The following is a 21,541-nucleotide window of genomic DNA, read 5'->3' on the forward strand; positions in this document are numbered from 1 at the left end:
ACGCACGCACGCACGCACGCACGCACGCACGCACGCACGCACGCACACACACACACACACACACACACACACACACACACACACACACACACACACACACACACACACACACACACACACACACACAGCAATGGCACTGGTACAAAAGAGGGACAGAGTGCCAGCGACTTTCTGAGTTTGAGCACATTCTCCCGGCCCTGTGTGCTCTGCTGGCTCGTGCAGAATTTTTAATAACCTCTTTTGATTAGAATCTCCCTCCAGCAGCTTATTTACGGCGGGATTTGGCGCAGGTTTAAAGGGCACTGGCCTTGGGCGCTCAATTGCACTTCTATGAATCCAAATACGATGTCCTTGACACCTTGTATCCTGTTCCCATTTTGTACTATTTTTGTGCTGGCTGCAACAGATGAGGGGGTCCTTAAACCAGCTGTTAACCTGTGTCCTCTCCCCCCCCCAATTCTGCAGAGTCGCTCCAGGCAAGAGGACCCAGAGCAGGCTCGGCTGAAACAAAAAGCTAAGGAGGTAAGCGCTGTGCTGGAGATCATTACCCTTGACATTTTCCCAAGACTTCAACATATAAATGTTTCATGCCTCGCTACATATGTAATGCCATTTAAAGGTCTGACTTAAAAAGTTGTAGGAATTATTTGTGCTGATTTATGTCTGCCTCGTTTGGAAAAGTGGTTATAGAACAGAGACACCACACCAAAGAGATCCTCCTCCTCTTTTCTCTCTCTCTCTCTTTTCTGGCTCCCGATAACATTTTGGAGACTGCTGTTCATTGTGCATGGCTCTTTCAAAGAGATAGATTGGGGAGCCTATCAGTGTTGTGAGTACCGGTTTAATATTCACCATAGCACTTTCTGTAGAGCCATTTGCATTGTAAAAGCTGATCGAAAAATGTTTACTGTCACAGTTATGTATACATTTTGGTTTAAAACTTTGAAATGGCTTTGGCACTGTAGGTGCACAAATGGGAAATATAAAAAATAAAGTAGGAAGCTACTGTGCTTATTTGTTAAATTGTACAGCTACAGTGTCTTCAGAAAGTATTCATACCCCTTGACTTATTCCACATTTTGTTGTTACAGCCTGAATTCAAAATTGATTAAATATAATGTTTTTCTCATCCATCTGCACACAATATCCAATAATGACAAAAGTGAAAACGGGTTTTTAGAATAGTTTTCAAATGTATTGAAAATTAAATACAGAAATATCTAATTTACATAAGTATTCTCACCCATGACTCAATACTTTGTAGAAGCACCTGACAGAGATTACAGCTGTGAGTCTTTCTGAGTAAGTCTCTAAGAGCTTTCCACACCTTAATTGCGCAACAATTTCCGATTATTATTTTCAAAATTCTCAAAGCTCTGTCAAATTGGTTATTGATCATTGCTTTAGAACCATTTTCAGGTCTTGCCATAGATTTTCAAGTAGATTTAAGTCAAAAGTTTAACTTGGCTCTCAGTCACTGTCTTCTTGGTAAGCAACTCCAGTGTAGATTTGGCCTTGTGTTTTACGTTATTGTCCTACTGAAAGGTGAATTAATCTCCCAGTGTCTGGTGGAAAGCAGACTGAACCAGATTTCCTCTAGGATTTTGCCTGTGCTTAGCTCTATTTTATTTATTTTTTATCCTGAAAAACTCACAAGTCCTTAGCAATTACAAGCATACCCATAACATGATGCAGCCACCACAATGCTTGGAAATATGGAGAGTGGTAGTCAGTAATGTGTTGTATTGGATTTGCAGCAAACATAACATTTTGTATTCAGGACAAAATGTTAATTGCTTTGCCACATTTTTTGCGGTATTACTTTAGTGCCTTTGGAATATTTTTTATTCTGTACATGCTTCCTTCTTTTCACTCTATAAATTAGGTTAATATTTAGGAGTAACTACAATGTTGTTGATCCATCCTCAGTTTTCTCCTATCACAGCCATTACATTTACATTTACATTTAAGTCATTTAGCAGACGCTCTTATCCAGAGCGACTTAACTCTGTAACTGTTATAAAGTCGCCATTGGCCTCATGGTGAAATCCCTGATTGGTTTCCTTCCTCTCATTGGTCTTTGTGGTTTAATCTGTGTTTGAAATGCACTGCTTGACTGACGGATCTTACAGATAATTGTAAGTGTGGGTTACAGAGATGAGGTAGTCATTCCAAAATCATGTTAAACACTATTATTGTATGCAATTTTTACTCCTGAACTTATTTAGGCTTACCATAACGAAGGGGTTGAATACTTATTGACTCAAGACATTTCAGCTTTTCGTGTGTAAAAAATTATATTCTAAAAGCATAATTACACTTTCACACTATGGGCTATCGTGTGTAGGCCAGTAACCAAATAAATATCAATTTAATACATTTTAAATTTACGATGTAACACAACAGAACGTGGAAAAGGTTAAGGAGTGTGAATACTTTCTGAAGGCACTGTAGACCATGATAGATCTCTAGCAACATAGAGCTGCTTAGCCCCATTTCAATTGTGTCCATACTAGTGTACCACTTAGTATGAAGCAATGTATTGGACATGCATTCCAAGTGGTATGCTATGGACATTAGAATGGGGATCTTCTCTCCTCTCCACTCTGCTCTCTGTAAAGAGATCTTACACTACCACCACACCAGCGTGTGGTGAAGGGATGCCTTTCATTGGCTCTGTTCATTCGTTTAGAACCTTGAGACTAGATCTCAGCCTCCCCATAAGCCCTAGCTGCATATGCAAATGAGGCAGTGTAATAGGCTGTGCTGCGATAGGTTCGCCCCCGGGATGGTGTGATCAAAGTGGATCTCCTCCCCGTTAAGTGGCAGGCCGCTCATCATCTGGATGGAGCCAGATTATCTTCTGAGAAAGAAACGTGGCACGCGCACATTCTCATTTTCATTTTAGAATTTCAGAAGGAGCAGAGGGAGGGGGGTTGGGGGGTGAAATTGTTACTTTATGTAATGTACAGTGCGACAGTCAGGGATGACACCAGTACAGGGGGAATTTTTTTTCTACGTTTTTTCACCCCCCCCTTCTCTCTTTTGCTTAATGGCTGTCGTTTCTCAGTCCTGTGCCTCTCTGGTTTTCATCACCTGACTGGCTCAAGGGGACAGAGCTAGCTGTTTGTGTCACCACGGTTACCGCAGAGGGAGTCTGTCGGTGGCGGCTCCTTGTTCAGCACATCTGCACAAATGTCATCAGGATAATGAGGCTGAGCTGCTCTTCCAGGTGACTGATGGATGGGGGGACAATCCTGCCAACCCTCTTTCCGAAAATAATTTTCTATGACAGTTATATACTTGTTCCAAGAAATGTGTTTGAAATTGAGTTGGCGCTGATTTGTTTGTAAAGGCAGGTGTGGTATATGGGGAGGGAACAGGGAAGTGTTGGGGAACTTTATTGAGGTGCTTACAGGTGAATTACACCCAGTCAGAGTGGATGATAGAAACACACTACTCTGGTAGTGTGATGGCAGCCTTGGCCCCATGTGGCCTCTATAAGACCTCTCCAGTTTCCACCTCAACCTAATCCATCCCCCTTCCCCGTCAGCCTTCAGTACCGCCCAGGCAGATAGCAAAAGGCATAAGGCCAAACGTGTGTAGCGCCCCTGTTTCCTCCATTCAGAAACATTCGCCCAAAAGGTCAGATGGGCTATTTTAGAAATGCCCCCAGTGAAAATCAATGGCCAAAACGAGTATTCCTCATTTCTTTATTTTTTGGTCTGGTCTGTGTGCTCTGTCTGAAATCCCACTGAGGCAGGAGGTGAGGCAGTGAGAGAGGGGTGGGGGGGAGAGTGGACCAGGCCTACATACATCACAGTGTCAGACACACAGACACACTGCGGCCATAGATTCATCATCAGAACTCCATCTGGAGGCAGGGAGAGGAGAGAGGAAGACTCTCTGGTCTAAACTCATCATCCCCAGGACCTCACATCCCACTGGGCACATCACATCATTTCAACGTGGATAACTTGGTAATATTTGGTCGAGATGTTGATCAAGGAGATTACAACCTATATTCACCCAGTCAAAAAGACAGCCAAAAGTTAATTGATTTTCCAATGTGGTATCACTCTGCTTTCAACCATCTAAAAGCACAACCAAATTCCAATGGAAAAACAATGTCTTATTTTTAGTTGTCACCCAAAGTACAGTATCACTGTTCAACCATTTAAAAGCACAACTAAGTTTAAAAGGGAATACAATGTCAGATATTTTGTTTTGTATTAATACAACCGATTAATGTGTTATCACTGTGCAGAACCAAACAACCTGGGCTGCATTTGAAATTACATACAAAATATATGGTGCAAGTGATCAATACTCTTCGACATTATTAAAGCAATTGTAAAAATCTCCACAAACCTGCAGCGACCTATGCATTATTTTAATGAATACATAAGAAGACATTTTTAGTTACAGTAACCTCAATGAGGCCATGGATGTGTTACTCATTTTATGATATTTAAATATATTTAGGCTATTACAACAGTATTACAACAGTAATTTTGAGTTGTGGTTGGTTGACAACGCAAACAACATCAACATTTGAAGGAGATGTATCTACTGCTTGGATAGTTTCATCTGAACCACCGGCTTAATCCCATTCTTTAACTTTTTTTTTGGGGGGGGGGATGGGAATTCAGCATACTGTATCATTTGTTAACTTGTCAACAAGTTAATAGGCTAAATGTATTGTATTTCAGAAGTGATATTGAAATGTGTTTGCTTGTCAATGCAATCACATAATAACATTTGAAGGAGATTTATCTCCTGTTGGATAGTTTCTTCTCTGTGCCGCTGATGTAGCCTGGCTTTAATTCCAGTTTGTCTACAAATGTCACGCCCTGGCCATAGAGAGGCTTTTTATTCTCTATTTTGGTTAGGTCAGGGTGTGACTAGGGTGGGCATTCTAGTTTCTTTATTTATATGTTTTGGCTGGCTATGGTTCTCAATCAGGGCCAGCTGTCTATCGTTGTCTCTGATTGGGAATCATATTTAGGCAGCCTTTTTCCCACCTGTGTTTTGTGGGTAGTTGTTTTCTGTATAGTTTATGCACCTTTACAGAACTGTTTTGTTTTTTTCTTCACTTTATTTTGTTCAAGTGTTTTGGTTAATAATCATGAACACTTACCACACTGCGTTTAGGTCCGATCCTCATTACGACGAGAGCCGTGACAACCAATGAATAATTGATATGTTGGATTTACATCTCCATCTCAACCAAAAATCTAAGTGAAAGAAAAGGACTAAATCAAATCAAACTTGAAAAGCACTTTAAATAAAGTTTGATTTGATTTAGTCCTATTCTTTAACTGATTTGGTCATGTTTATTTTGCTCTGTTAAACCTGCCCTTTGGAATGACTTCGATAGCAACAGTGAATCTGTTTTGTTTTTAAGTGGAGATCTCTCAACAATCGTTCTCATGATATCACATTGGTAAAAGTCAGTGACAAATATCAAAGTTTATCAGGGCTGGGCTCAGTTAAAACCCTGGAAGGGAGACCAAAGGGTACCTGTAGATAGATCAATTCTCTAGTAGGAGGTGCTGCCCAGCCTATAGTTTTTTGTCTGAAAGTGGATATAATGTTGAAGATCTGACGTAGTTTTAAAGGTACAAATTCTATATATTTTATACAAGGTTTGTCTATGTTGCAATTTGGTTACCATGATGACATAATCCTGTGGTTGAAATGTTACCCTCAAAATAAGAGTTGATGACGTTTTTCAAATTCAATGTATTTTTATTTTCCACATAGATTCCACATCACAATATGTTGACAATTGAAACAACGTTTATTCAATCAGTTTGTTCCCAGTGGGATGGTTCTGGCTTTGAGAACACAACTAAGAGGTCGCTCAGCTCTTTAGCCTATGATTGGTTGGGAGGAGCCGGTCAAACGTCTGTCAGCTGATTGGGATAAATGGTTTCCCTAGAATTTGTTGCCTTTGTAAGGACAGGCTTTTATTTTGATGATGGCCCTTATCCTCCTAATTACATTCTTGATCAAACCAGCTAAGAAATGCAGGTCATTGATGTTTCGGGCCATGGCTTCAGAATCTAATTTGTCGAAAACCATAAATAATTCATGGTAAATGTGTTATTGAAAAAGCCCAATTATATTTTATACGCCACATGCAATGCCAAGGCTGAGTGCAAAGCTTTTTGCTTCAGGTTTGCCACTAAAAGAAACATATAGATAATTGAAATGGTTGTAAAATGGATTACAGACTTATCACAGCTTGATAAACCTATGATAAACTTCCTGGCAAAATAGGAATTGAAAGAGGTGAACTTTGGCATCATCAGGTGACATGTTGTTGCAGAGGAATATCAGGCGATGGACAGTTGGACACAGAAGCCTGTCTTTTGTTCCTTCCTCAAACACACCTGATTTTATATAATCAACTAATCATGGTCTTCAGTCTGGACATGATTAGCTAAGCAGGTGTGTTATTGCAGGGCTGGAATGAAAGCCTGCACGCCCAGCTGCTATCCAAGACTGGAGTTTTACATAAAGATGATCCTCCACAAGAATTGAACATAGCTAGAGTATTTAGAGGCATATCACTATACAGTTTATGTGTTTGACTATAAGGACTGTCAGTGAGACTGTTGTTAAGACAGCTCTTGGTTGCTCTGAATGACACCCCCATATCAGCATCACGAGCAGGGCCGTTCCAGGCCAGAGGGGGGGATGGGGGGGTGGGGGGGGGGGGGTGAGTGGGTAAGATGTGGGAGCCCCTGTCTTCCCTTCCTCTCTCTTCTCATCCAGCCAGTCGGATCTGTGTCCTTGCAGCATTGCTCCACTTTACCTCAGAGTGATTTCAGACCCGTGTGAAACTGAAAGCTGTCCAATGGGAATCTCTCAGTTTTTTTGTTAGAATAATTTTCCTCAAATATTTTTCCTCCTCAGGCGTTCAGAGGGAGTTTTTTCTTGCCTCGTTTGCACACCAGGATTGATCATGAAATGTCTTGATCCACGCAGCAATGAATTCTGCCCTCACTCAACTCTCAACCTTGTATGGCACCAATTAAAAGCAAGAGGCGCTATATGTACAGTATGTCCTAGCCGGATGCATAAACATCTACATACATCCACATAGTGTATTACTGGATTGACTTGGAGTCAGTAGCATCAACATGACAGAAACACTGGTCAACATTTTTACATTTTTCTCTTCCCACCTCCATCAAGAGATATTGTAGATTTAGCCAACTTATTTTAATTATAACCTCTGGATGTAACCAATGTGCTCCAAGACATCATTGGCTCTAAGACACATGTTCATGATTTCCCAGCATCCCCCACAGATGACCAGGTCACATTTTGCCTGTAAAGGTGCTTGTGCAACAGGCCCCGTCATGCAGCGCTATTTCTCCTCTATTGTCAGAGGTGTCAGAGGACAAGGCTACAGTGCCATGCGTTTATTAGTGCTTTTGTGTCTGTTTTATCTGTGGTCCACGGCCTCTCATCACGTGGCCCCACAGAACCCGTCATCGTACCCATTGTAGAGCGCTCGCTGTTAGGCATGCTCAGGGCTAAAGCCTGTCAGAATAATCACTATGATTATGAAGCCAGTTTGGGCTAGTTAACAGAGTGCTGACATTTGGTGATATACTGTAAGGACCAACACATGGCAGTAAATCTCTCCGTTTCATTGAACTTTTACGTTTGGCTTTTAAAATATGCTCTTTGAGAGTCTCTGTACATGGAAGATTGTGTTCTACTACAGGAAAAACAGTGAGGTTAAGTACCTCTAACCTCTTAGTGGTTATTACAAATGTGTTTGTAGATACTTGCAAATATCTGATATCCACACGTCTTCTCAAATATTTCCCATGGTTGAAGTGTTTCATCAGTGTTGTTTGAAAGATCAAAGTGGGGCTATTTAATTGTTCATTTAATTATTTCATCTGTTTTGATGAACTCCTCAACATGCACAGCCTAGTCCACACTAGCAATATTTTATTTATTTATTTGTTGCTTTGTTGTCTGGAGTTTCAACTTCTTTCAGTTTTTTTCCCTTTCTTTTTTTCCTCAAGACATATTATAAAGAAAAAAAATCACCAGGCTTTTAAAAATACCTTTGGTGTTCCTGTGTGTTTTGGAATATTACAAAGTCCTGTAATGAGAAGGAAAACAACAAAAAAAGGAGATTGCGGCTCGTCTTCTCTTGCAAAAGAAGCCTGTAGGAGCACTTTTTCTTTGTGCGCTGTAGCACTCCTTGGGACTCCAGCGACAGGGGAATTGGGTACGCTGAGCTACGCTCGTGGCGGGGTGCCAGCCAGCCTCCCTCCGTTCCCGGGATAACAGGGAGAGGAGAGGAGGCAGATTTGAGGACACGTTTCAATTAGGGAACAAACACCACACACACAGAGGAGAGAAGAAGAGCTAAATCCTGACCGGCCAGACTACCTCATATTCTCTTAACCTCTTTCCTTTATAAACTGTACCTGCACTGGAGAACAATAGCTCAACCAGCCTGCCCCCTTTTTATTTGAGAAATGTAATTTGTATAGAACTTCACAGGGGAAGGAAGAGGAGGGTAGTGTAAAAGAGAGGGGTCTTTCTTTGTGAGTTGATTCTCTAAGTGTGCCAGCTCTGCCCGCATGTTTCCATTAGATTGTCATGTTGGCTAATTAGAGAGCAGCAGCATGATTCACCTTGGTAATTAGCAGGACTTGCACACCATGTGCCTGGAGGCTAGTGTGAAAGAAGAGCCCAGCCTCAGAGCCCTGCAGTCTCCTCTCCCCTCCGCTGCATGCCTGCCTTCTCTCTCTCCCTGCTTCCCCGTGAAGATTCTCTCTTTCTCCCTGCTTCCCTGTGAAGATTCTCTCTCTCTCCCTGCTTCCCCGTGAAGATTCTCTCTCTCTCCCTGCTTCCCTGCAAAGATTCTCTCTCTCTCTCTGCTTCCCCCCTGCTTCCCTGCAAAGATTCTCTCTCTCTCCCTGCTTCCCCGTGAAGATTCTCTCTCTCTCCCTGCTTCCCTGTGAAGATTATCTCTCTCTCCCTGCTTCCCCCTGAATATTCTCTCTCTCTCCCTGCTTCCCTGTGAAGATTCTCTCTCTCTCCCTGCTTCCCTGTGAAGATTCTCTCTCTCTCCCTGCTTCCCTGTGAAAATTCTCTCTCTCTCCCTGCTTCCCTGTGAAAATTCTCTCTCTCTCTCTGCTTCCCCGTGAAAATTCTCTCTCTCTCCCTGCTTCTCTGTGAAGATTCTCTCTCTCTCTGCTTCCCTGTGAAGATTCTCTCTCTCTCCCTGCTTCCCTGTGAAGATTCTCTCTCTCTCCCTGCTTCCCTGTGAAGATTCTCTCTCTCTCTCTCTCTGCTTCCCTGTGAAAATTCTCTCTCTCTCTCTGCTTCCCTGTGAAGATTCTCTCTCTCTCCCTGCTTCCCTGTGAAGATTCTCTCTCTCTCTGCTTCCCTGTGAAGATTCTCTCTCTTCTCATCTACCTTCCACTTTTTTGATTTAGAAATGAATAAATCATTGCGATCGTCCTCGTCCTCTTGAATATCTGAGTTCACATCTTTTCCTAGATGCAAATGATACGTGATCAATAGAAAGGTGATGAGCACCGAATCTCTTTAAAAAGAGAGAGAGAGGGAGAGAGAAGACTGCTAGCACAAGCACGGTCGCATGTAAAGGGAGACAATGTGAAAGAAGAACATTTCAAGTTGGACATTTCCCTTAGATAAGCATTATTTTTAATGATCACCGCTTTCCTGGTGCTTCCTTATAATGCTGCTGCTTGAATATGCTTATCGGTGATTTCTGGGTTCCTCTGTTTAAAAACTCCTATTCTTTAAAAAATATTCTACAAATGTTATTCTAAGGAATTAAAATACTATCTCTGTGGATGGGTTTTGGAGTGTGTTTTATACACAACCAATTTTATATACACAGTCTTTATACACGGTTTAATTTCTGCAAATAAGTTGCAAATAAATACAAACCGTAGGGTCATGATAGTGGCCCTCACATAATGACCTTAGCTCCGGGGAGGGCTCATGGCGCTGAATAATTGGTTGTTGGCTCTGGAAATAGTTGTGACGTATCCATCCAGCTCAGGAGAAAATAGAACATGCTGAGACTGTAACTAGGGTTCATTTCCATAGGTAACGTATACGTATAATAAGTATGGCTGCAAACAGATGCTTTCTTCATCTCTTGATTTTATGGGGAAGAAAAACACGACTGAAATTCCTCAATGTGGTATTAATCACTGTACATGAATGTATTCATCGACATAAGCATGTCCATGTATAATCCTTGGTTAATGCAGTGACTCATACCTACCTACAGTATGTGTGTTTACTCAGAATAAATACATATTGTGGTGCATAAGACATTTGTAAAAACAAAAATTGAAAGACGTTATTATTTATTTTCTTTCCTGTATCTATTTAGGATCATTTGTATCCAAATCCAGTTCAGTTAAAGGGACAATCTGAGATTGCTACATCCATTTTTGACTTTTAAATAGATTATTTACAGTGCCTTCAGAAAGTATTCATACCCTTGACTTATTCCACATTTTGTTGTGTTACAGCCTGAATTCAAAATTGAATACCTTTTTTTTTCTTTTTCCCACCCATCTACACACAATACCCTATAATGACAAAGTGAAAACATATTTTCCAGAAATATCTCATTTACATCAGTATTCACACCCCTGAGCCAATACTTTGTAGAAGTGCCTTCGGCGTCAAATACAGTCTTGGGTATGTCTATTAGCTTTTCACATCTGGATTTGGGGATTTTCTCCCATTCTTCCTTTAAGATTTTCTCAAGCTCTGTTAAGTTAGATGGGGAGTAGCAGTGAACAGCAATCTTCAAGTCTTTCCACATATTTTCAATGGGATTCAAGTCTGGGCATTGGCTGGGACACTGAAGGACTTTAACATTCTTGTTCTGAAGCCATTCCAGTGTTGTTTTGGCTATATGCTTGGGGTCATTGTCCTGTTGGAATGTAAATCTTCACCCCAGTCTAAGGTTGTTTGCACTCTGAAGCAGGTTCTCATCAAGGATTTACCTGTATTTGACTCCATTCATTGTTTCCTCTATCCTTATCAGTCTCCCAGTCCCTGCCGCTGAAAGGCATCCCCATAGCATGATGCTGCCACCACCATGTTTCACGGTAGGGATGGCGTTCGGCGGGTCATGAGCTGCGCCTGGTTTTATCCAAAACTATCCTTTTGTATTCAGGCCAAAGAGTTACATTTTTGTCTTATCAGACCACAGAATATTTTGCCTTTCACATGCCTTTTCGCAAACTCCAGGCGTGCTGTCATGTGCCTTTTTCTCAGGAGTGGCTTCTGTCTCTCCCATAATGTGCTGTAGAGACTCCATGACCAAGGTCATTCCTGCCCAGTTGCTCAGTTTGGTCAGAGGGACAGCTCTAGGCAAAGTCTGGGTAGTTCCATATTTTTTCCCCAGATGTATGCCTCATCACAATTATATCTCAGAGATCTAAGGACAGTCCCTTGGACTTCATGGTATAGTTTCTGCTCTGACATGCACTGTCAGCTGTCGGACGTTATATGGACAGGTGTGTTTCTTTCTAAACCATGGCCAAACAATTGAAATGGCCACAGATAGACTCCAGTCATGTTGTAGCGACACTTCAAAGGAAATTGGATGAACCTGAGCTCAATTTGGAGTGTCATAGCAAAGGGGTGTGGATAATTACTCTATATGAATGAGATATTTCTGTATTTCATTGTCAATAAATTTGCAAACATTTCTGAAAGCATGTTTTCACTTAGTCATTTTATTTCACCTTTATTTAACCAGGTAGGCTAGTTGAGAACAAGTTCTCATTTACAACTGCGACCTGGCCAAGATATAGCAAAGCAGTGCGAGACAAGCAACAACACAGAGTTACACATGGAATAAACAAACATACAGTCAATAATACAGTAAAAAAAGTCTATATACTGTGTGCGCAAATTAGGGAGGTAAGGCAATAAATAGGCCATAGTGGCGAAATAATTACAATATAGCAATTAAACACTCCAGTGATAGATGTGCAGAAGATGAATGTGCAAGTAGAGATACTGTGGTGCAAGGGAGCAAAATAAATAAATAACAGTATGGGGATGAGGTAGTTGGATGGGCTATTTACTGATGGGCTATGTACAGGTACAGTGATCTGTGAGCTGCTCTGACAGCTGGTGCTTAAAGTTAGTAAGAGAGATATGAGTCTCCAGTTTCAGTGATTTTTGCAGTTCGTTCCAGTCATTGGCACCAGAGAACTGGATGGAAAGGCGGCCATAGTAGGAATTGACTTTGGGGGTGACCAGTGAAATATACCTGCTGGAGTGCGTGCTACGCGTGGGTGCTGCTATGGTGACCAGTGAGCTGAGATAAGGCTGGGCTTTACTTAGCAAATAATTATAGATGACCTGGAGCCAGTGGGTTAGGCCAGTGGGTCAGCCAACAACAATTATGGGGTGTTGTGTGTAGATGGGTAAGAAAAACATCTATTTAATCAATTTTGAATTCAGGCTGTAACAAAACAAAATGTGGAATAAGTCAAGGGGTCTGAATACTTTCTGAAGGTACAACGACTTTTGAAGAATATACAGTACCAGTCAAAAGTTTGGACATACCTACTCCTTCAAGGGTTTTTCTTAATTCTTTGTTATTTTCTACATTGTATAATAATAATGAAGACATCAAAACTATGACATAACACATATGGAATCATGTAGTAACCAAAAAAGTGTTAAACAAATCAAAATATATTTAATATTTTTCAAAGTAGCCACCCTTGGCATTCTCTCAACCAGCTTCATCAGGAATGCTTTCCAATAGTCGTGAAGGAGTTCCCACATATGCTGAGAAATTGTTTGCTGATTTTCCTTCACTCTGCGGTCCAACTCATCCCAAACCATTTCAATTGGTTTGAGTTTGGGTGATTGTGGAGGCCGGGTCATCTGATGCAGCACTCCATCACTCTCCTTCTTGGTCAAATAGCCCTTACACAGCCTGGAGGTGTGTTGGGTCATTGTCCTGTTGAAAAACAAATGATAGTCACACTAAGCGCAAATCAGATGGGATGGCGTATCGCTGCAGTATGCTGTGGTAGCCATGCTGGTTAAGTGTGCCTTGAATTCTAAATAAATCACAGACAGTGTCACCAGCAAAGCACCCCAACGCCATCACACCTCCTCCTCCATACTTCACGGTGGCAACCACACATGCAGTGATCATCCGTTGATCATCCGTTCACCTACTCTGCGTCTCACGTAGACACGCCGGTTGGAACCAAAAATCTCACATTTTTACTCATCAGACCAAAAGACAGATTTTCACCAGTCTGAAGTCCAATGCTCGTGTTTCTTGGTGTCCTTTAGTAGTGTTTTCTTTACAGAAAATTGACCATGAAGGCCTGATTCACGCAGTCTCCTCTGAACAGTTGATGTTGAGATGTGTCTGTTACTTGAACTATGTGAAGCATTTATTTGTGCTTCAATTTCTGACGCTGGTAATCTCTGATGAACTTATCCTCTGCACTGACCTTCATGTCTTAAAGTAATGATGGACTGTCATTTCACTTTTCTTTTTTGAGCTGTTCTTGCCATAATATGGACTTGGTCTTTTACCAAATAGGGCTAGTGGTTGGGTGCCTGTTTTGTTATCGTTTGAACTGCAGATTGCCCCTTTAAATCAACCTGTATACCACAGCTGTACTTTAGCTCTACCAAACACAGCCCCCACATCAGTAGGTCAGAGCTGAAACATGGGGAGACATAGCAGATTGGCCCAGTCATATTGGATGTCTACTGAGTTGAGATGAGGTTGGAGATCTGATTGGCGATTTAGCTTAGACTCCCCTTGCTTAACTACCAGGCATTTTAAATGAGAAAAGGCCTTACAGCTCACAGATGTTCATAGAACGGAGAGACAGACTGCCTCATATAGTTACTAAAAAAAAGTCTGCTGTGCGGGTGTCAAGTAATGAAATCAAATGCATGGATTTAGGTAGCTGCATAAGTAGGAGGTTAATGCACGTACCCAGGCACGCGCACACACACATGCGTGCACACACACCCTCAGAATACAATATATAGGTTATTATATGGGTTGTTTTGGCCCCTGGCGAGTTCCCCTGCTGTGCCCCCTCGGCCCTCAGACCAGGTCTGGGCTGGGGGTAGAGATCAGCAGAGGCCCCCTGCCCTGCCTTTATCCTGGGCCCTTTTAGAGGGCAGAGAGCCCCCTTCTCCTCTCCTCCACAGCCCCACAGCCATCTGTGACGTCAGCCCTGCCTGCCCTGCCTCCTCTCTGCTCTGCGTTCTGCTCCACCAAGGACATCTGTCTGTAAGCGTCTGGGGGGCTGCGAGGCGAGCAGCTAGTCCCCCAGGCCAGGGGGTAGAAGCCTTTGTTACCAAGCGAACTGCACAGATAGAAAACGTCAGGTTGGACATCGTGACTTATGGAACTGACTCCTCTGTGTATGTAGGGTTTATCTGATTGCTGTCTGCCTTTCCCTGTTTCAGACATTTTTGCATCATGTAGAGAACATGGACATCGTGTTCTTTCCTTGTGAGGAGACAAATAACTGTGCATAGGTTTTTGTGTGGGTTTGACACTTGAAGGGCTGAATTTTTTGTGAAACATTTAGGGCATAGCCCTGACTGAGTTTTTTACTGCTGTAAATAATTCTGAAAAAGGAACAACCAAGTAAATAAGCATGGGAAAACCTCAGCCAACAAATGGGACAGAATTGGCCTATAAAAGACAAAAACATATCCACTCTTCTGATATTGACTGTTTCTTCACTTCACTCAATCCATTTACTGAATGCTTTTCCAGTTATGATGTTAAAGGTGTTAACATTGCTGTTTGTGTATTGAAACCAGACTTCTAGTTATAGGAAGTGTAGCCTGATTATTGGGCAAACACATTGATTGGAGATTCTATCGGGGGATTTTTGCATCACATCTAAGCAATGTTCTACTTCTCCTGACCTTTGTAAATAATCTGAGTTTACAAGTCTCCTTCCCTGTTTCCAAAGGGCATGCGGGCAGACTGCAGGAACTGGTTTTAAGAGACTTAGGGAGAACCAAATACTTAAGCGCAGGCATTGATCGAACCTGGCAAATATATGTTTGTTGGTTATTGGTTATTTTATTCTATTGTTTTGAGCTGCAGACTCCAGTATTTCAGCGACCTTGGTGGTAGTCTAGTTGAGGCTTCTCATCCATAGGTTAGACGAGTCAATAATACACAGTACACAGGCCCCGCCCAGGGGTGTGTCCAAAAGGCCAACCTAGGCCTATAAACGGCACTACGTTTGACCTGGTTACATGGAGGGCATTATACAGGGAAAACGTAGTGCACTATATAGGGAATATGGTGCCAGTAAGGTCAAATCCATCCACACCTTAGTTTTGACCTGGACTCATAGTGCTCTGATCAAAAGTAGTGCACTGCGCTGTATAGGAAATAGTTTGTCATTTCAGATGCAGCCCAGGTTTGCAGTCATCTTATGTAGAGTTATAGAAGCACTATGGCAGCAGGCCTCAGATCAGATTGGAATCAGTCTCTTCTCCCAGCATCATTATGGCCTCAGTCTCCAGTGAGGGGAAATGCAGACTGGAGGAGGGAGGGTTGGGGTTGAGGAGGGTTGCAGATGGTGAAATGAGGTCTGCATTTATCATACAGTCATAAATCTGAAAGACAGAACAGGCAGGGTAGAACGCTGCAGGCTGTGTGAGCCCACGCCTGGTGCCAACTGCCAGGCAGGGTAGAGATGCATCCCAGCATCATGGTGCCATCAGAGAGATAGCAGGACCCAGACCCCTAACACACACACACACACACACACATAGACACACAGACCCCAGCAGACCCAGTCCCTCTCTCTCTCCATGGAGGCAGCAGAATCCTTTGAGGTCAAGCCTTCAGAGCTTTCTGTGTGTGACCAAGCTTAACAGGGTTAACATTGATTGCAGAGTTCCATCTGATATCTGTACCCAAACTGTGTAATGGAAATCTTTAGCCATAATAGCTAGTTTATCCAGCTGTCTCCTTCCTTTCCACTGGATTTTCTCATTTGTATAGTTCTGCTTTAATTCACACCCAAACACTCCCTGGAATCACTTCCTGAACCTGTCATCTGGTTACGTGTTTATGGGTGTTTGGGAGCCGTGGTGGAACAGTGGTGGAACTGCTCCTCTCCTCAGGACCCCGTGTTGCTTACATCACACAGCCCTGTAAAACGGCTACAATACTTTAATGTGATGGAAAATGCACAGTAGCAGCAGTAAAGTTTGGGTGGATTTCTGTCTGGTTATTATTGCAGTTTTTCCTGTCTCCAAGTTTATCCTAGTTTATGTTGTCAGTGTGCTTTGAATTTTTCAACGGTTTTGCCTTGATAAATGTGAAGTGGCAACACCCTAAAGGGCATGCTTTGCCTGGGGCTTTTTAAGATTCAGAGACAACTGCATGCACATTTTGGATCAGGTTTTTGTAAACCAATGCAACCTTTTATAGAGCACCATCTGAAAGCAACATTTCCTCTGATCAGACAACATGCACATACACACGTGCACACGCACAGTTTAAATACTTAAATTGAATCAACAAATCACATTACATCAAGAAGGATTCAAACATTTCAAAGGTATTGCGTACAAGGATACAAAAAGCACCTTCTCCATATAGCTTGGCTGCCTATAACAGCTGAAACAGAGCACCATCTGAAAGCAACATGACATTTCCCCTTATCAGACAACACGCATGCATGTACACACTCTCACACACACACATACACACACACGATCTTAGATAACATAAAAGAACATGAAAGACATGAAAGAACACATTGATTGTCTCTATTCACTTCGTCCCAGGCCTCTCCCCCTGGTCACTGGGCAGGCAGGCGTTTCTCCCCTCCGTGCTGTGGCTGTGACTGGAGTTGATAGGATAGGCACGTGGGTGTGGGGGAGAGGAACTGACGCCCTCTGTGCTACCATGACCCCAGGCTCTCACACGTCCGCCCTGCCCCAGCCCCATGCAGCAGAAACGCCAGCTCCCAGCAACGCTCCCCTCCCTCCCCTCAGCCCTTCTCCCTCTCAGCCCCCAGGTCAGACAATGCTCCCCTCCTTCCCCTCAGCCCTTCTCCCTCTCAGCCCCCATGTCAGACAACGCTCCCCTCCCTCCCCTCAGCCCTTCTCCCTCTCAGCCCCCATGTCAGACAACGCTCCCCTCCCTCCCCTCAGCCCTTCTCCCTCTCAGCCCCCATGTCAGACAACGCTCCCCTCCCTCCCCTCAGCCCTTCTCCCTCTCAGCCCCCATGTCAGACAACGCTCCCCTCCCTCCCCTCAGCCCTTCTCCCTCTCAGCCCCCATGTCAGACAACGCTCCCCTCCCTCCCCTCAGCCCTTCTCCCTCTCAGCCCCCAGGTCAGACAACGCTCCCCTCCCCCCCTCAGCCCTTCTCCCTCTTAGCCCCCAGGTCAGACATGACATTACCTCAGGCAGCGCCTCACCACTGCTTCCCCTTTACACATCACATACTGAAAAATCACAATGAGGCATGTGACCATGCAGCACCGCTCACCACTCAGACTCACAGACATGAACGCTGCTAATCCCCGACAACATGCTGCCATTTTGTCTCTCTCTGAGTTTGGCGAGGGAGGGAGAGAGATGGGTCATTTATTGGAGGGATGGACATTAAAATGTAATTTCTCAGCAATAGACCTGTTCTGTGCGCACAGACATGCCTCTGCTACTGATGATGTCCATTGTGTTCATCCATTTATGATATGTAACACCTTAGTCTGCTTTGGCAGATGGGACAAAAATCAATTTTCCCTGACAAATCATTTTGGTCATGCCTTTACTACCAGCTGAGAGTTGGTCAAATAGTTACAGTTGGTTATGATAGAGGGTAGATGTACAATAGACCAGTAGATCTAAACAACAAGTACAGTAAGATAACTAATAAATAGGTTTGCTTCGCACATTCCCACACCTCACCAATGTCTCTGAATCGTTACCCCCATGTAATCTGTTGACCCATGTAACTGAAGGTCATGCTGAGCTAGTAATGCTAAGCTAACGTGTGCCTGGTTCTTTGTCTCCCTCAGATGCAGCAACAGGAAATGGCCCTGGTGAGGCAACGAGACGCGAACCTGACCGCGCTAGCTGCCATCGGACCTCGGAAGAAACGCAAGGTGAACTCGCCAGGGGCCACGCCGTCAGGGACCGAGGTAAGACCGGAGCCCCCCCTATAAAGTTTCCAACTGCTAGTTAGCTTCTGTCGTTTTCTTTAACCTGCTGTAGGAGGACGAAATATATACCTACACAATCAATTCTGAAACAAAACTAACAAATAAAACAAACATTGTTCGATTTCCCTCTCAATTTTTTTATCCGCCCGGTCGCCCTAAAAACATGTTTTAGGACCACACTGTTGAGATGCATGTCAATTGTAATTACTCACCAACCCCAGTAGGAGTACTAAGGTGTACATATTAGATGCCCAGAATGGGATGTTCACACACAACAGGTTTACACACCCCGTGGACTGTTTCTCTTCTGTTTCTACTGAACATTGATGAATTGCATGGCCACATGCTCTGCAGTATTGGTATTCATTAGTCAAGAACCAGATGTTTGATTGGCTCTGTACTCTGATTGGCTCTGTGTTGTTGTCCTCATATTATTTAGGAAGAGTTCTATGGTGGGCCTGGTACACAGTGTGCAGGCCGTCCTCTGAACCATTACGTTGTCCTCATGCTTATTCGTCTATAAAGTGGATGAAGATGAGTCCTTCTGAAGTCTCCCTTTAGATTAGAGACATGAGCCAATACCATGGTGTGAGGCAGAGAAATACAATCCCCATTCAAGTCAATGTTCTAGGGATTCTATTTCTATGAAGAGAGGGGATGGTGGTTTGTTAGTTTGTTTATCAATTATCCAAGGATTGGAGTTGTTGTTTTGGGGGTATTATTGTTGTATTCTTAATACCAGACCTCCTTAACAGAAATAATCTGTTCTACATTATCCCTGTTTGGGACATGTATCTAATGCACCACATTGGAGACCTCAGTAAGCTAATACAGGGAAGATGATGGGAATATATCTCTGATACATGAACCAACATCCACATCGACAGGACCAGAGCATGTTGACTTACTCCCGTCTGACTAACTGTCTGTTGTTAATTAAGATGAATTATGTTTTTATAAAATAATAGTCTCCTGTTGAAAATGGTTAAAGAACAGCCCGATTATCACATTTCTCCAATACGGGGTTATACATTGTCATAAACACAGTTATTCTGTAACCAAAAATATTTTACATTCTCAGAGAAAGAAATGTTGACCTATTCAAACTCCCCTCGATATTCCCTGATTACTGCTGTTATTCTGTGAATATGATGAATAAAACATTTAAAAAATCTTCTGAATGTCAATTGGTCATTTTAATAACCTGCTTGTTGGGTTGTATCTTCACATCATTCGCTTAGTTGCAATCTGCTGCAGAAAGAGAACATTAATGCACCCAGTATAAGAAGGCAGAAATAACTAAATAAAAGCATTACTTCTGGTCCTTGAGTGCAGTGCCAACCTCTTTCACTATGTTTTACCCTGATTGGTTAGCGAGCCCTCGACCCTCTGCTTTCTGCGGAGAAGAACCAAACTACAACAATCCGGTTTATATATCTAACATAAACAGTCACACAACATAAACATGAATATCCAGAGCTGTTTCTAATGTCCTGTCCCCGTTTAATTTGGGGGCTATAATTAAGTGAAGTCATCCCCCCCCCCCCTCACCCCCTCCACCCCTCTTCTGAGTGATTGCGAGAGGGGGAGGAGAAAGAGGGAGGAATCTTTAACTTATTTTCACTTCATTTTCACCTCCTCACATTTCTTCATTTCGCCAGCGGCGTTCTCTTTCCCTTCTCCAGAGCAAAGTGAATGTGACTTTTCTAAGGGGGTCACAGGATGCCTGCAGGCCCTGTGGGTGTTACTGGACTGTTGCCTGCTCTCAGCTTCACTGAGGGGCTTGTCATAGATTTCATCTCCACAGAAATGAGCCGGGGGCCCTGGCCAGGAGCAGGCAGCAGAGGCAGGCAGCACTATGAAGGAGTAGGGCCCACGCTGCCTGGCTGGCTGATTACTTCCCCCTGACATCGCATCCTGAGCTTTCCGCATTAATCCCAGACGGACAAAGGCAGTCCTTCAGTGCTGCGCCAGAGCTCAAATTAGGAGAGGGAGGATAATGACCTTCTTGAGATCCTGTTCTCTGTTACTCCGTTCTGTTATAGTAGAGAGAGCTCCTGTTGAAACTAACAATCCCCCCGTCTCTACCCCTTCCGACCACCCTTCCGCCGTGTTCAAACCGTGACAGAATTCAGGTGACACAATTTCGGTACATGGTTTTTTTTCTACCTCCATTTGATGGTGGCTTGGCAAGAGCTCTGCTGTGCTGGAGCCTGGTTGCCTCGACTAGACTGCCAAAAGGTCTGAAACTGATAGCCAGTCAAGACTGGAGTGTCTGTCTCCAGCCTGATCTGGTCTGCAGGAGGGAACAAAGGGGGGCTTACAGGGCTCCGGAGGGCGGATTAGTTCCCAGGAGCCAATGGCTGGGCCTGTTCACAGGGGCAGAGAGACGAGGGCCGGCTGTGGCCCTGACTGTGGGTCACAGCACAGACACCGGTAGCACTGACCCCCCTACTACCCCCCAACAACCCCTGGCTGAGAAGGATGGCCTTTTGAAGTGCTCTACTAAGCCAATTCGAGGGCTAGAGAAGAATGAAGGAGGACTAGAGGAAGGAGGATGTGGCATGAAGAAGGAGAAGGACTGGTGAATATAGAGGCTCTTTACCTTTACACCTTCTCAAACATCAGCCTACAGTATCAGCCCTGACATGACTAGCCTCCAGTAACATTTACAGCTAATGGGTTAGCCATGCATCCCAGCCTGGCAGACTGAGCAGGGTCACTGTCCAGTCACCCAGACAAACACTGGATTATTCCATTTTCATTAGATTATTCCACTGTCACCATCACTTTGTTACTATGTTACTATGTTACATCACTAGTCTCCTTCCTTTCACAAACGGAATAGTTTCAGAGCAGTAGTAATTCATTGTTTGTTTTTTGTGCATGAACTGCCCATGTTGTGGTTTTATCCCTTTTAAAAGAAGAATAGAAGGTTTAGTATTGTTGGGGAGAGTGTCAATGTAGGGTGAAATTTCAGAACTGTAATATTGGCCAATATCAGGACACGCTTTAGCTTTTAAATGTAAAGATCCCATTGCCTCTACTATGATGGAACATATTGTAGTGTAAAACGTGCTCTGAGCTCTGAAACATCCTTGACACGTTTACAAGCACACAGTTATCATCATCTAGACAGTTGGGTCATTTATCACATCAAAGGAACAGCCTTGTTTGTTGACGTACAACAACAATGGCAGCTAAATTGCCCGGACTTGTACAGTACTGTATAACCACACTGTCAGACTCCTATCTGTCTCTCCCAGGCAGTGCTGGGTGGAAAAGGTA

The 21,541-nt window shown here is 43.3% G+C and overlaps 1 protein-coding gene across 2 annotated transcripts in view; it reads left to right on the forward strand.

The window, feature by feature from the left end:
* LOC124033596 (transcription initiation factor TFIID subunit 4-like) overlaps positions 1-19,460 on the forward strand; it is a 71,782-nt gene extending 52,322 nt beyond the window's left edge. The window contains exons 13-14 of one of the 2 annotated variants that reach the window (XM_046345676.1): positions 466-522; positions 18,110-19,460. In XM_046345676.1, coding sequence (XP_046201632.1) covers positions 466-522; positions 18,110-18,256 — 204 coding nt within the window. In that variant the 3' untranslated portion in view covers positions 18,257-19,460. The remainder of the gene's footprint in view (positions 1-465; positions 523-18,109) is intronic. The other variant, XM_046345677.1, reaches the window with a different exon arrangement.
* Positions 19,461-21,541: the final 2,081 nt, after the last annotated feature.

This window comes from Oncorhynchus gorbuscha, linkage group LG04, assembly GCF_021184085.1.
Source record: "Oncorhynchus gorbuscha isolate QuinsamMale2020 ecotype Even-year linkage group LG04, OgorEven_v1.0, whole genome shotgun sequence".
NCBI classification, from domain to species: Eukaryota; Metazoa; Chordata; class Actinopteri; order Salmoniformes; family Salmonidae; genus Oncorhynchus; species Oncorhynchus gorbuscha.